At 36.7% G+C, this 16,041-nt stretch overlaps 1 protein-coding gene across 1 annotated transcript in view; it reads right to left on the bottom strand.

Moving 5' to 3' along the window:
- Positions 1 to 16,041, bottom strand: part of GUCY1A2 (guanylate cyclase 1, soluble, alpha 2) — a 453,384-nt gene that overhangs the window by 107,334 nt on the left and 330,009 nt on the right. Inside the window, exon 6 of the mRNA XM_006887289.1 lies at positions 9,476 to 9,619. Within this exon, the coding sequence (XP_006887351.1) occupies positions 9,476 to 9,619 (144 nt within the window). The remainder of the gene's footprint in view (positions 1 to 9,475; positions 9,620 to 16,041) is intronic.

The following is a 16,041-nucleotide window of genomic DNA, read 5'->3' as shown; positions in this document are numbered from 1 at the left end:
TTGCCATTCCCTATCACTCCTCCCTGAGAGAGACTTCACCCTGATTCATAAGGAAAAGGGGATGGCGTGTTCTCTTAGATGATCATTCATAATCTGAATCACTGGTAAACCCTCAGCGGAAAGTACAAACAACTTTAAGTACACATTTTTCAAAGATTATTTTCAGTACCAAATTAGCTTACCATACAGAACAAGCAAATTTATTAGTAAGTATGCTTAGTCATAACTTTGACCAACACTACTAGTATCTCCATAAGGAATCACTACACTAAAACAATAACCTTGACCTTGCCCACTTGCCCACCACCCTCATGACCTGCCATGCTCAAGCCCTGTGGGCAAGGTTCAGTTGAGTTCTGTTGTTCACAGCTTTACTATGAGTAGTAGTCAAGTTGATAGCACCTAACAACAACAGCAATAAAACAATTACTAAATGTTCTGCTGTAATGTCTTATCTGGGAGATTAAAAGCAACTTATGTCTATTTAAAAAGCATGAGAAATGTAGCTAAGTGGGCTCAGTGTCTCAACAATTAGTTCATAAAGTGTCGTTGTGGGTTCTCAGACCTCTTGGGTTTTTCTCCTTACATACAGGTTCTTGAGGTTGAACATTTCAAATAAGTAAAACATTTCAAATAAACTCAATTCTTGAGATTAGGCATTTCAATAAGGATAAAAAGAAATGATTATTATAATTTCATAAACTGTTGTTGTGTGTCCAACAGAGTCAGAACTGACCCACAGCTGACCCTCCAGCAGATTTCCAGAGGCAGTTAATCACATAGGAAGACACTGCCCATCCTTTTCCCATTAAGCAGCTGGTAGCCTTGAACCATATGCCTTCAGGACTGCAGCTCAGCTTCTTGCCTCTAGGCCACCAAAACTCACATTATAAAAATTAGTCATTATCAAATCAGTTACGATCTTCTTTCAAAACATAATTTCAAGGTCAAATACTGCAATATGTGCAAAAATAAACTCTCTCCAAATATTTAAACAGCATCAAATTTCCTTTGTAAATAAGAAGTATTTAAAAGGTACATGGAGAATAATTATTACATTATCTCCAGCAACAGCAACAAAATCCTCTAATCTGATTAAAAGTTGAGGCTTAAGGAGTTACAGTATAATGTACTAAAGTATGTGTAAATTCATTGATATTTCTGCTTTGGGATTAGGAGGTTAGAAAAAATTCCCTGATTTGCAATTGAGATTGTTAAACACATTAGTATTACAACATGATTATACATTGTTTTTTAAAAATTGTATTTCACAATCATACTATAATTGCTTCATTATAAAAATACACTCACTGTTCTCTGAAATAATGAAGAGAATTTAAATTTGTGTGCCTGCGTGATGAAATTCAATGGAATTTCCTTTTTCAAAGTGCAGTTCAGAACTAAAACTCAGATGTTTGAACTCATGAAGGCAGGGCCCACAGTGAGATGCACTGTTAAGTCAAGGTGACACCTCTCTGGCAGTTCAAATCCACCCATGGTCTCATGGAGAAAGATGGGCAACCTCCTTCCAGGCAATTTACAGCCTCCAAAAATCCACAGGGGCCATGATTCAATAGCAATGAGTTCGAGGTTGTATCAAAATTTCCCTCAAAAGCCTTAAATGGCAGAAATGCTACTTGTCTTTCTCATAGATCTTAATCACATTCTTATTCAATCTTCACCCCTGCTCCTCGGTCTCTAGCAAACCCTTTTTCATGTGTTTCTTTTAAAGAACAAAGTAGAAACAATATAAATGTCTAGCTATTGCCAGAGTCAAGATTATGTAGCAACTTGGACATCATTTTCTGGTTTGGCAGTTTTGTAATGATGTGATCTGGCATGATGTGGTCAACCGTGATGCAAAATTGAAGGATTAGAGAGAGAGAGAACATCTTTGATCTGATTACAGTTCTGATGTGATGAAAAGGGAGCTCATCAGGCTATGGATGCTCTCTCTCTCTTACTTGCTCACTGTCTCTCTCTTACACACATCCTTCTACACAAGGACTTTCTTGTGGTACTTCCTAATTTTTTTGTTCTATTAGTCTTTCATTTGATTTATCACCTCTGGTGTTTTGGACTTGAATCTTGGTAGTCACATTGCCTGCCTATCTCAGATTCATCAACCTCTGCAGATAATTATTGCTGGTTGCTGTTGAGTTGAACACAGCTCATAGCGACCCTATGAACAAAAGGCCTGAAGCCTTTCTATAACTATCGTCATTTATCAAAGTCCTCTACAGTCAGTACTGGACCAATATACAACATCACGAGAGATAGATGGAGACAACACTGAAGTTGACAACAGCTTTGTTACTTGGATTCAAAATCAACACTTGGTTAACAGCTGTCAAGAAATAAAAAAACCAAACATATCATAGTGAGAAAATACTCTGTCAGGGATATCTCTAGAGTACAAAAGAGCAATGATGATGTCAGTGCAAGGACTAAGGTGCACCTGATCCATGCCACCATGGTTTTTTCAATTACTTGCTGTGCACCTGAAGGTTGGACAATGACTAAAATGACAGAAGAAGCATTGATTTCCTTGAGTTGTGGGGTTGGAGAAGAGTACTGAACATCTCAGGGAGTGTCCAAACACGTATGTCTTGTAGAAAAGTGTAACCAGAGTTCTTCTTGGAGACAAATGATGATACTCCATCTCACACACTTTGAGCATGCTGTCAGAAGAGGACAGTCCTTGGAAAAAAGACATCATATTTGAAAAGGCAGAGGGTGAGCAAAAGAGAGGCGGACCCTTGATAAGATGGACTGATGCAGTTACTGCTACAGTGGGTTCTAGTAAGGGTGGTCCAGGGTAAGGAGGTTCAAACAAACATAGCATTCACAGGGTCTGTATGGGTCGTAGTCATCTGGATGGCACCTAAAAACAATAGCCAGTATCCTTACTTATGATCAGCTTGGGCTCCTCAGCAGACACTAATATTGTCTATCTGTACAATAAACTCTGAGAAATACATCCAAAGTAACTTTAAAAACATCTCTTAGAAACAGTATTATGAGTTTTACTTCTCTAGAGAACCTAGCCTAAGACACTTATTTAATAAGGAAAAAAACAATTAAATTAGTAGTAAAACAGTCTTTCGTGGCTAAAACTTTTATCCATAATATTTTTGTAAACATAAACTTACAAGACTGAAAAACATAAGCATACAGAAAAATATAATTTTTAAAGGCAATCACAATATGGTTATGTCAAGAAAGGAGAGAGAAAATAAATCTGATTTTACTCTTTTCCAATTGTCTATTGTTTAAGATGTAAGAATGTCATTTTCTCTAGGGAGGAAACAAAAAAGAAATAGACATTTCCATATTTTTCAGCCAGCAGCATAATCATATTTATCTAGCATTTACCAAAAAAAAGCAAAATACTATGTCTGAAAGAAGTTGGATTAAAGTTATTTCAGACCAATTTTTCAGAATTTGTTGTACAAACAGACAACAGTTATGTTTGCTTTACAGACACAGCCTACAACCAGCCTCTAAATTTCAGCAAGTATTTATAAAATGACAATTTGCCCGAGTATTAAAGACTGAATTATTAAAATACTACTTTTGTTGGTTATTTTTACATGTCAAAAAATTAACCTAGACAGTCTTAAAGTGAATGAATCACCAACATTTCCAATCATATGCAAGTAATTACAAATGACTGTCCAGGTTCTTATATTACATCTTCCCATTATAGGAGGATCTTGTAAGAATTCACAGAGGCATACAAAAGGATATAGTTTACTTTTAGAAATTATGAAGTATGGGGAGTTTTCTTTGGTTTGAAATAATGTGGTGACTCAAATAATTTAACATGTAATTGGCTTAAAATTTTACATGTTGTTATTGTTGTTGTGTGCGACTGAGTCAGAATCAACCAATACCTGACCCTCTAGTGGGTTTTCAGAGATGGTAAACTGCATAGGAGGAGACTGCCTATTCTTCTCCCAATAAGACTACTTACATATATTGAGGTAAATAATAAACCACCAACCTGTCAATTCTATAGCAATACACAAGCATTATATAATGAAAGATTTTCACAATAAGTTTGGAAATATTCCCAGGGCACCAGCTAAATACTAATTCAGAATCATGTTGGAAAAGAACTCCAAAGCTAACTAACATAAATTAGTACTGAAGCTCAAATGATAAAGCAGTTTTATTATTTTGAATTATCTTTCTGTAATCTTATTAAATCTTTAGGGACATTTCCTCTTCTGATTTAATAAGAATATCTGATTCATAAGACAGGGGTTATTTTATATCCTACAAATAAAAATATTGATGGGAGCAGTGCAAAATGCAATTTTCTGATTTTCTTCTCTGGTCATGCCAAGTTGCTTGGACATAGCTGAAATCAATATATGCATGATATCCCAACAAAAGAAAAATCTACATAGAAATCAATACCAAATGATGAGACTGCCCAACAGGTAGGCTAGAAAACTCAATAAATGACACGAATTCAATGTGGAATGTGTATTTGTACCTCACAGCAGATGAGAGCCAGTCCTCCTCTACTTAATTAGTTTTTGCTGGCAGTGGTAGACATGTCAGTCAGATACTTGAATAACTATTTCCAAACCAGATAATTATACCCTGAGGGGACATAAACTAGATTTTTTTAATGTTCTAAACTTCTCTATTTTCACCACTGACAAGATGATTAAGAAACTCTGCCTTTCATATTTAAAAATATCCCAGTATAAGAAGAAAAAGAATATATGCATGTAAAAAGGAATACTAATAACATGAACAGCTTTGGCATACGGTCACTACAGGTGCTTTCCCTACCACACCTTCCCCCTACACAACAGCGTCTTTAATTCATATTTCTCTCAGAGGCAAGAAATAACTGAATTTTCTCTTAATCATCCTCATTGCTTCCTTTAAGATTTTACTATCAGAACATATAATTTCTAAAAAGAATATTGCTAAATTTTTAACTTTGCCAATTTTAAACTTAATTAAATGAAACAAAGCTATTTTCCTATGATGTGTTTCTTTTGCTCAACATAATATTTGTGAGATTCATACATCTTGAGGCCAGCAGCTGAACTCATTTATCTCCCTAATTGTGTAGCATATCACAGTATACACACGTTGTTGTTGTTGTTATGTGCTATTGAGTTGCCTGCAACTCATAGTGACCCTAGGAGCCCTAAATCCTGCTCAATCCTGTGCCAATCTCACTGTTGCCAACACACCCACCCCCATTATCCCAGTCACTGAAATCAATCCATCTCACCAAGGGTCTTTTCTTCCTGCACTGTCCCTCCACCCTCCAAAGCATGACGCCCCTCTCCAAGGATTGGTCCCTCCTTGCAACATGTCCAGAGTATGTCAGATGAAGCTTCAGAATCCTTGCCTCCAAGGAGCAGCCTGGTGTCACCCTCTCTAGGATTAACTTGTTCATTCTCTTAGCAGTCCCTGGTATATTCAATACTCTTCTCCATCATCACATCTCAAAGGCATCAATTCTCCTTCTAACATCCCTAGTCATTGTCCAGCTCTCTAACACAAAACAAGTTGAGTGCAAAGACCATGGCCTGTATCAGGCACAACTTAGTCTCGAGTGACAATGTTGCTCTTCAGTACTTTGGAGAGGTCTCTAACAGCAGACTTTCCCATCACAATATGTCTTTTAACTTCCTGGCTGCTGGTGCCAAGCATGTTGCTTGTGGAATCAAGCAAACTGAAGCTGTTAAGAATCTCTATTTCTTCACCATCTATCATGATGCTGCCAGTTGGCCCAATGGTGAGAATCTTTGTTTTCTTGATATTGAGCCTCAATCCACATTGAAAGCTGCAGTCCTTGATCACTGGAATGAATAAATAAACTGTAATGTGTAATATGTATATAAAAATATACCTATGTATACACACATTACAGTTTATTTATTCATTCCAGTGATCATTACTTGCGGTCTCTCCAGTTTGCAGTTATTACTGAGTATTGTTGTGAATAATCTTATGTGCAACTTGTGCTAGACATGCACAAATATTTACATCCTCAGGGCAAATACCTTGAGGAAAAATTGCTAGTTTATAGGATATGCACACATTCTAATTTACCAGATAAGGACAAGTAACCTGAATCAATCAAGTAACCTGACTCTCAGCAGCTACATGCAAGAATTCTTGTTGTTCCAGATCCTCTACAACATTCAAAGTTGAGACAAACTAGTAGGCATGAATGCTATGTCTCAATGTTATTACTTTATATTAAATTGATTATATGCTTGCATAACTTTTATTATCTTTTATGCTTATATTTTGCTTATTTTTGCAACTGAATTGTCCTTCATACTTTTAATAATTTATGTCTATCTATATATTATCTATCTACCTATTTATAGCTATCTTCCTTTCTCATTGTCATTGAGTCAGAAGCAATCATTAGCTGTATCTCCACTGGTTTCTCAAGTCTGTAAATAGCACCAGAAGAGACTGCCCATCTTTCTTCCTCTGAGTGGCTGGTGTATTCTAATAACCAGAGAAGTGTAGCCTTTACATTAACAGTGGAACTCCCCATAGCCTAGGCCAACAGGGCTCCCTGTATATGTGTTTATATACAGCATACTATTAATATGCCAAAGATGAGGAACTCCAGTAAGTACTAAAGAGTAAGGAGTTACACTGACAATATAAAGGCACTTAGTTAGGATCTATCAACTGTTTCATTAGAAAAGATGGACAATATTCTCCCTGCAATTTAGTAGCTTTGCAAACCTGCTGGAGAATCATCTGTGAGTCAGTTCCAAACCCATGATACATAACAACAACACAGAAAAGATATTTTCATGGATTTTACATGTTGCAAATACAACCACATTTGTGATTATATCTTTCACTCTGTGTTCTTTGATGAATAAGAAGGTTTTACTTTTACTATGATAAAATTCACACATATTCTGCTTTATTGTGTATAATGTCTTTACATAAGTAGTGTATAAGAAATTATTCTCTATTAAAAGTAAAGATTTTGTAATTATGAATTTTTGTTGTTGTTGTTGTTGATTGCCATTGAGTCGAGCACAACTCAGTGTTTCTGTGAACAAAAGACCTAATGCCTTTCCATAACTATCATCATTTCTCCAAGTTCATAGAGTTTCCAGAGGCATGTGGTTTAGGAAGTGGATGCCACTCCTGCTTCCAAACCTGTTTGAAAACTGGGAGCTCCACAAACACTGTCCACAATAGCAAACCATTTAGTATTTGATATCCCGATGGCACAAGGATTAGCATCACAGCAAACCCAAGTTACTACATACAGCACATTGACAAAGAGTGATGTACAAAATGGAAGATTGTTCCTCCAGTTATAACAGTCTCATTTAGCAGTGATTAAGTGTCAAGTCAAATACAACTCAGAATAAGCTTTGCACAAAAGACCTGAACTTTGTTCTCTAACTAATACAATTTCTGTACTTTACAGAGTTTAGAGAGTTTGTAGAGTTTCCAGAGGCTTCTAGCTTAGGAAGTGGATGCCGTTACTGCTTCCCAGCATAAATCAAACTGGAAGCTCATTCAAACATTGTATATAATGGTTAATCATTATGGTATTTGACAAGACTATGGAACAATGTGCAGCATCACAGCAACTCGAAGTTGTTCAGTACAGCAAATAGACAAATGATTGTTGTGTTATTTAAAGCACATTCATTTGAAAATTAATAAATTTTAAAGCCATACCCTCCAGCACATCTCTACCCTTAGTCAAAGGCTCAAGGGCACCCGCTTTTGGGGGAGGAAGAGCAGTAACATACATCAAACACATCCCAAAAACTTCCCTTATGTGACTGATGTGACCACCATCAAGATGCTAGCTGGCAGCTAACTCCCAGAGGGGAGGTTCCAGGCCCCTGGGCCTGCAGACCCAACACCTCACTAAGAATTTATAGTTTCATACTATGTTTTTCCATATTTGACCCACATGGAATTGACTTGAGTACAAGGCATAATAGAGAACCAATTTTTTTTTCTACCTGGATAACAAATTGCCCTCAAATAATTGGTTATCCTATTATATCTTTGGAAGCAGGAGTGACATCCACTTCCTAAATAACATGCCTCGGGAAACTATGAACTTTGATAAATGTCGACAGTTGTAGAGGGGCTTCAGGCCTTTTGTTCATAAGTTGGGCTTGACTCGAAGAAAATCAACAACAATTATACCTTTAGAGCACTCTAGTGGCCTAGTGGCAAGAAGCTGCACTGCAATCCCGAAGGCAGAGATTTTGAGTCCACCAGCTGTTCAACGGGAGAAGGATAGGCAATTTCCTCCCATGCAATAAATTGCCTCTGAAAACCCACTGGAGGGTCAACTGTGAGTTGATTCTGACTCCACAGTACTCAATAACAATTATATCTTTACCCACTAATGTTGTGTTTTTAATTATCCAATCCCTTTTTTTCTAGTGTACTGTAATCTTATTATGATGTACTTAGTTTTTTGTTTCTGATAATTTATATTTTATAGAATACTTTAAGATTACTATGATTGAGAAGTAACTGGTATCTTTTAATAATTCCAGAAAAAATTCTTTTTTTGCTTTCTTTCTGTTATCTACATTTAGAAAGCAAAACATTTAGTACGTCTTGCCCTTCTATCTTTCATGTTTCTTACATATTGTGTACTTTGTATTTTATCATTTTAATCATTTAGATTTAATTATAGAAACTTTATTCACTTCAAAGTTTTAATTTATTATTTCTTTAAATGTGTATAATCAGCTTTTAAATTCACTCAATGAAGACTTTTTCATGTATTATGTTATATACTTAAGGTTACTTACTCATACTTAAGAACTTATATTCTTTTCCCCACAGGTAAGTTTTACTCTAAGTTTTCAGGGATTCATAATAATAGCCATCTGGGCTCCACCACAGGACTGGTGGACGTACAGCCAGGTAACCTTAACCAGTCTCTAGAGGTAAATCTCAGACTAAAGCAATAAGGAGCCCAAACATCAGGAGTAACATTCCCTACATCTGAAAGAGTTTTGGTCATTGATGGGCTCTACCTTCTCAGCTCTGACATAAAAAAGCCATGCTCAGTCAATCCCAAGGCCTAAGGCTTCATAAGGACCCCTGTATACATCAACAGTACATTCTCCAGGCTTTCTATTCTTTCGCTTCTTGGTCTTGGATTCTCTCGCTGACTGATTTTCATCATCACCCCTACATTTGGACTTGGTGACTTGTTCAACGGGAGTAAGTTTTCCCTTCCCTTGTCGAAAACGCTACCTGGATTTCCTCTGTCCATTTTCCTTTCATATCACCTTTCCTACTTTGGTCCACTTTCATTTGTTCTCTTCCAGGATCCTAAGGGCTTCTTTCCATCTTTAGTCCTTTCTGAGTATTTAGTCTAAATCTGTAAGTAGAATTCAGAAGAGAATTTCTTTGCTCTTCAGTTAAAGTGCACCAATGCCTTAAGCCAAATGACTGAGAGGGTTACCTGGATTGGTCTTCCATCAGGTGTCAGCACTTCTTCTGAAAGCTCCATCATCTTCAAGGCCATCAGAGCAATGGGCTTTGCGTGGCAGAGGCTTTTCCTGTGAAGTCCTGCGGCAACGCAGTATGCATCACCTATTGTTTCCACCTGCAGCAATCAGACAAATCAAATGCAAGCATATGATAATGAGCCAGAACAGAAATCGTCCGTTATCAGCAATCAGAAATGTTGCTTACAAACATGTCAGCAAAACATCAATAAATTAAGCAATTAGGCCACTGAGAGTAATCATAGCAGAGTTTGCAAACAAGCCACAGTCAAATTCTGACATCTCACTCCAGAGCTGTTAATCAACATTTCCATTCTAGCGGTTCACTGACACTGGGGACAACTAGAACATACAACAATTATCCTTTAAGAAAACAGAGTCATCAGCATTTCGTCTGAACAATTTCCAAATAATGATTTTTGACCAAGTGATTTTCTCACCTCTTCCAACATCCAGACAGATCTTCTCTAGAAAGCATTCCCCAGTTCCAAGTTTTCTACCTTCCTCATTGCTCTACACTCTCTAGATCTGAAATACCTTCCTAATTGCTCCTCACTCTATCAGAAACTTTATTTTCAAGTTGTCTTTTACTCTTAATAGTTATAATAGCTAACATTTATTTAATTTCTAATCTGTATCATTAATTGTGCAAAGTACACGCTTTATCTTGTTTAGATTTCACAAACATCCTACTTGTTAGTAATGAGCTGGGATGAATTAGAAAAATGAGAATGTTATGTTCAGAGAAGCATCACAGTTCTATAATTTAAAAGTTAACAGCTAACATGCATTTAGGGGGTCTTTCCAAATTCTGTCCTAATCCCATAGACTGGCCCTTACAACTGGCCAGTCATACTGGCAAATATTTTTATATCATTAGTTCATCTATAACCAGAGGTTAAATTCCCTAAACTTTCAAAACATAGAATAATATGCCATGAAAATAGTGCAGAATGTCTTTGTGGAGGACTATTCTCTAACTACCCACTATAGATATGTGGATACATTCCTCAATAGTTCTGATAATACTAATTAGTTCTAAGTACTAAAATGTATGAAATGCCTAGTTCAACTTCGTGCTTTTCTGTGAAGGCTTCCATGGTCCTTTCTCAGAAAGAATTAATCATTTCTTACAATGTTTTCCAGTAATGCTTTCTACAAATCTCCATAGCAGCACTCAATATAGACAGTAATGAATGTCTACTTATGTACCTGTTTACTCAGCTATGGTGTTAACCCCTTAAGAGTGGAACCACGTCCTTTTCATTTCACAGCACTTCCCTCCCATTTCTTAAAGCATTGTGTCTTAACTATGTATTTTGTTCATCATACAGTCAATTTCAACTCATAAAGACCATATAGAGCAGAGAAAACTGCTCCTTTAAGGGAGTGGATCACTAAGTCTTTTCTCCTTTGGGACTGTTACTGGGTTTGAACCACCAATGTTTCAGATAGCAACCAAATGCTTAACTACTACATCAGTGAGGCTCTTGTCTTGGATATATTTCTAAATATCTATCTACCAAAGAAATAGCTCTTGTGGAATAGTCTGTAGGAAGTTGTGCTGCTAATATAAAGATTATGCCTTTCCAGTGGATCAAATCTGCCAGTGGAACTGCAGGGAAAAGATGGGCAGTCTCCACTTATATGATTTATAATCTGCCAAAGGCAATGGAGGGTCAGCCAATGTCAGTTTGGACAGGACAGAAATGAGTTGTGTTGAGCTGAACAAGGGAAAGAGCAACAGTAACAAGATGAATGAATCAGTCATGTTAACTATGACTGCTAAACAGTCAGGAAATATTTGTTTCTTTTCCAACAAGGTTATTTTCTGTGCATAATACACGCATGTGTGTCATGAAGAACTATGTACAGAAAAACATTCAGCCAAGTAGTTGGAGATGCTATGATCATAAAGATAGTCAAGAATTTTTTTTAAAAAAATTGTTTTGATATAACAGCACTAATCATGTACCCTGTTAATGTGTCACAACACTGCAGTATTACAAGGTTTATTGAACCACTTTTGCTGGTATTGATACAGGGCCTATTACAAGTACACTTTAGAAGCTCATACATGCCATTATCAGACTCAAAATTAATCATCCGAAATGGTTCAATTCCTACAGATCCATTATAAAATTCCAAATTTCTCTTCAAGATTGATTTCTTTATGCCATAAAATAGGATAAATTACACTTCAGAGAAAGACAAAGCAATACAAATTTTAAAATATTTATTCCCCTAAAAGAATTCTTACTGAGGAAAGTACTCAACAAGTAGCTAATGTGTCAAGTTAGGTCATTTATTACTCCCCCCACCCGGACCCCAACAACATCCTTATCTTCATAGCTAGTCAACCCTCTCCTGATTTTAATAAAACTTTCAAATGTACAATGCTGTTAGCTAGGTACTTTGACACTGATATCAGAAAGCATCGATATTCAGTTACTTGAAATTAGATTGTCTTTTAAAAACACGTGTGCTTTTAGAGTGCTATCTTTTCTTTGAATACCTTGTGTTATCACAGCACTGTCATTATTACCATCATTATCTGTATTATAATCTCAGCAGAAGTACTCAGAGTGCCACTAAACCTTCAATACTGCAGTTACCTCACAAGAGGATAAAGAGACTAGATTATATGGTGCCTTTCTCTAAGATGAGTCAATGTGTCACCAACTGGTATAACATATCGATCTACATTATATAAGAGCAATACGTGCAACAAAAAAAGAATAAATTTGCATTAGAATCCACACACATTAAGGGAAACTTTCTTTTTTGATTTCTAAATATTTGAAGTAGGAGTACTATCAGAAAGAAAACAATCAAAATGGTAGAAAAAATATATTTAAAATGCAATGTTATATACTAAGGCATAGAGCTGCACAATAATTTAAAATACAAAATAGTACTAAAATATACAATATACAAAAGTAATCTCCAGAGTAGTGAAGAGCAACGATGTCAATCTGGAGACCAAGTTACACCTGATCCAGGCCATGGTCTTCACAATTACTTGCTATGCATCAGAAAGCTGTACAATGACTATGAATGATAGAAGGAGAATTGATGCCTTTGAGCTGGTGGTGCTTGAGTCCTACCATGGACTGCTAGGAGAACAAACAAATTCATCCTTGAGAAGGTGAATCCAGGCTACTCCTTGGAGGCAAGGATTCTGAGGTTTCGTCTGACATACTTTGGGTATGTTGAAGGGAGGGATGAGTCCATCAAGAGGGACATCATGCCTGGGAGGGTGGAGGGAAAGCACAAAAGAGGAAGAAGCTGGATGAGATGGATTGATTCAGTGACTGGGGTAATGGTGGTAGATGTGTCAGAGATAATTAGTTTGGCTCAGGATAGAGCAAGGTTTCATTGCTGCTGTACAAAGGGTTGCTATGCATCGCAAGCAACTCGATGGCACATAACAACATACAAAAGAAAATAATATCCAAATTTTTGTTGTTTCCCTCAGAATAGATTGTGGGGCAGTAACAACGTAACTTCCGAATGTCAGTGTCCTACAATAACAGATAGAGAGCTCTGGTAACCTAGTAGTACAGAGCTAAGCTGCCAACTCAAAGGAAAGCAGTTTGCACAAGGCGCTCTGCAGAAGAAAGATGGGAGATCTCCTTTCATGAAATTTACTGTGTCTGAAAACTTGTGTTGGTCCCAAATTGACAGCACATAACAATAAACAACACCACAACAAAAACAGATTTCTCAGCATGTTACACGTCCATGTAGGTTAAAGGAAAGGTACTGTGCCACATCTCTTTACTCCAAGAACAAGGCTGATGTAACTCCGCCTGTGGAGCTGGTTGTCACTGTAAGGGAAAGGGACTTCTGTTCAATTACACATGAGCTCTTGAGTTTTGACCCCATACGAGACTTATGGCTGCTATATTTCATTTGCCAAAGGAGTCACAACCAAGCCAGACGTAAAGCTGTCAAGGTCAGTTCAACTCACAGCAACCCTCTGTCATTTTTCTGAGGCTGTAATGTTTAGTGGAGGAGACTGCTCAACTTTCTCCTATGGAGCAGCTGGTCGATCCGAACCACTAACTGGTTTAGTTACCAGCAAACACCCTGTGCACTCAGCACTAGAGATCCTTTCTTAACATACAAGAGGTAGTAAAATGGAATTGACCAGATTCCCAAAGAGAAAAGTCAGATCTATTTGGTAAACAGCACTAATCAGTGGCAGTAACTTAGGCGTTTTAAAATGTGTAGCTCTTTGTAAAGTGAAATATAGCTATGTGAGTTTTTACTTTCCTTTCAGATGGCTTGAGTGACCTAACCAGAAAGTCTTGGAGTGAAATACTGTAGCCATAGTAATGTAGTTCCTATTAAAGCCCTACTTTTTTCTCTTTTCCTTTCATCTAAATAAGGTCAATACATGTTTAGAAGAATTAATTATTTGGAAATTTTAATAAATTTTTTTTTCCAGTGACTAGCCCTGACTTCATGAGGAAAGGAAAGGGAAAGTATTCACTATCATTTCCAGTCATTCTGGACCTCAACAAGTGAGCAAGTGGCTATTAAACAGAATAAGGAAACTCTGGTGGATTAGTGGTAAGGAATTGGGCTATAACCTGAAGGCATGTGGTTCGAATCCACCAACTGTTCTGCAGGAGAAAGATGACTCATCTCCTTCCACGTGCTTTACTGCCTCTGAGAACTCACTGGAGGTTCAGCTATGGTTGGTTCCAACTCGAAAGTACAAAACAATAACAAAGGAGAATTAAGAAAAAAATATCCAAAAACTTGATTTTTTTCTTAATTCCTTCACAATTGCCTCAGTGTATTTTTTCCAAATGATTTTAAACACACTTCATTTATTTTTAGCATCTTTAACTTGTTCCTGAAAGATATTACATAAACAAAAAGGAAAGGATAACACTGGTAGAAATGGCATTTTTAAAAACTCCTACCCTTTATTTATCTTCTGAACAGAGTATACTAAGTCTTTAAAATATCCAGTGAAACAGCTTCCATATATATTAATACAACAGTTTCCAAAAAATTAAGGAATTTATACATCTCAATATATCTTCCCAATCCTTTATACCAAATTCTTGTTCTAGGACTTTCCAATCAAATTCCTCACATTATCCCAGAAATAAAAGATAAATAAACTTCTTAGAGATAGGTATTTACCTTTTTATCCTAGTTTAGTTTTAGGTTGATCTTTAAATAATTTGAAATAAATTATTTTAGCTCCTAATGGAATTATATTCTTGTCTTATTCTCTTTCTCCTCTAATCAAGAAGTATCTGGAAATTTTTGGTTTGTGTGTGTGTGTGTGTTTTCCTTTTGATCTGGGTGCAATGAGGAGGAAGGCTGTATGTGTTGTTCTTCGTTATCTATAGCTGTTGTAACAGAAATACCACAAGTGAATGGCTTTTCATGAAAAGAAATTTATTTTTAGAAGGCTAGAAGTCTGAATTTAGGGCACTGGCTCCAGGGAAAGAAAGGCTTTCTCCCTGTCAGCTCTCAAGGAAACTCTTTGTTTCTTTTCAGCATCGATGTGGTCGATGGAGATCTCCACACTTCGTAAAATTAAACAACCCCTGCATCTAGGCTCTCAATGTAGGAGCCTCAAGTTAAAAGGAGGTGATTCACTCCTAGCTTTTCTTTCTTGATAGTAGGAGGTCCCTCTGAATTGTACTCAGTTAATCTTTTATGTCCCAGAAAAGATTGACTAAAGACATAATGTAGTCATGTGGCTCATATCCTGCCTCACTAACACAATACAGGCTACAGATGGGAACACAAAGGGTAAAAATGCCAAATGAGAAAGTGGTGAATAATAACATGAGGCTGAGATTCATGGCCACACCAAGTTGACACATATTTTGAGATATTGAATATATAACATGTGAGAGTGATACTGTTACTAGAGTTAAACCTAAAAAGACCAAACAAAATGCAAAACCAAAACCAAACAAATAGGAAAAATATTGAATGATACAAGAAGTATCAAAAGAATATGGATGGAATACACAAAGCCATTTTACCAAAAAGAACTGGTCAACACTGAAGCATTTCAGAAGTAGCCTAAGATCAAGAACTACGGGTGATGAAGGAGGATGGTCAAGCTGTACTGATGGAATACCAATTTATATGTTTCAAAGCAAAGATGTAGCTCTGGGGGTGCTTGCTCATTGATAGCATGAAATTTGGAAAACAGCTACCTGGTCAGATGACTAGAGAGATACATATTGGTTTCCATTCCCAAAATAGCTGTTCCAACAAAATGTGGAAATTACTGAACAACACAATTCATACCACATGCAAGTAAATCCCTGCTGAAGATGATTTAAAATATGTGCGACAGTACAATGATACCATGGCTGATGTCGGACAGATCTTGGCTGAAAGCAGAGAATACCAAAAAGATGTTTACTTGTGTTTTCTTGTTTATGAAAAGGCAACTGACTTTGTGATCATAACAAATTATGGATAACAATGAGAAGAATGAGACTCCTAGAATCTTTACTCGAGCTCCTGTGAA

Source organism: Elephantulus edwardii, unplaced genomic scaffold, assembly GCF_000299155.1.
Source record: "Elephantulus edwardii isolate Elephantulus edwardi_28Jun2011 unplaced genomic scaffold, EleEdw1.0 scaffold00056, whole genome shotgun sequence".
Classification (NCBI taxonomy): domain Eukaryota; kingdom Metazoa; phylum Chordata; class Mammalia; order Macroscelidea; family Macroscelididae; genus Elephantulus; species Elephantulus edwardii.
This window is presented reverse-complemented; position numbering and strand designations above follow the sequence as displayed.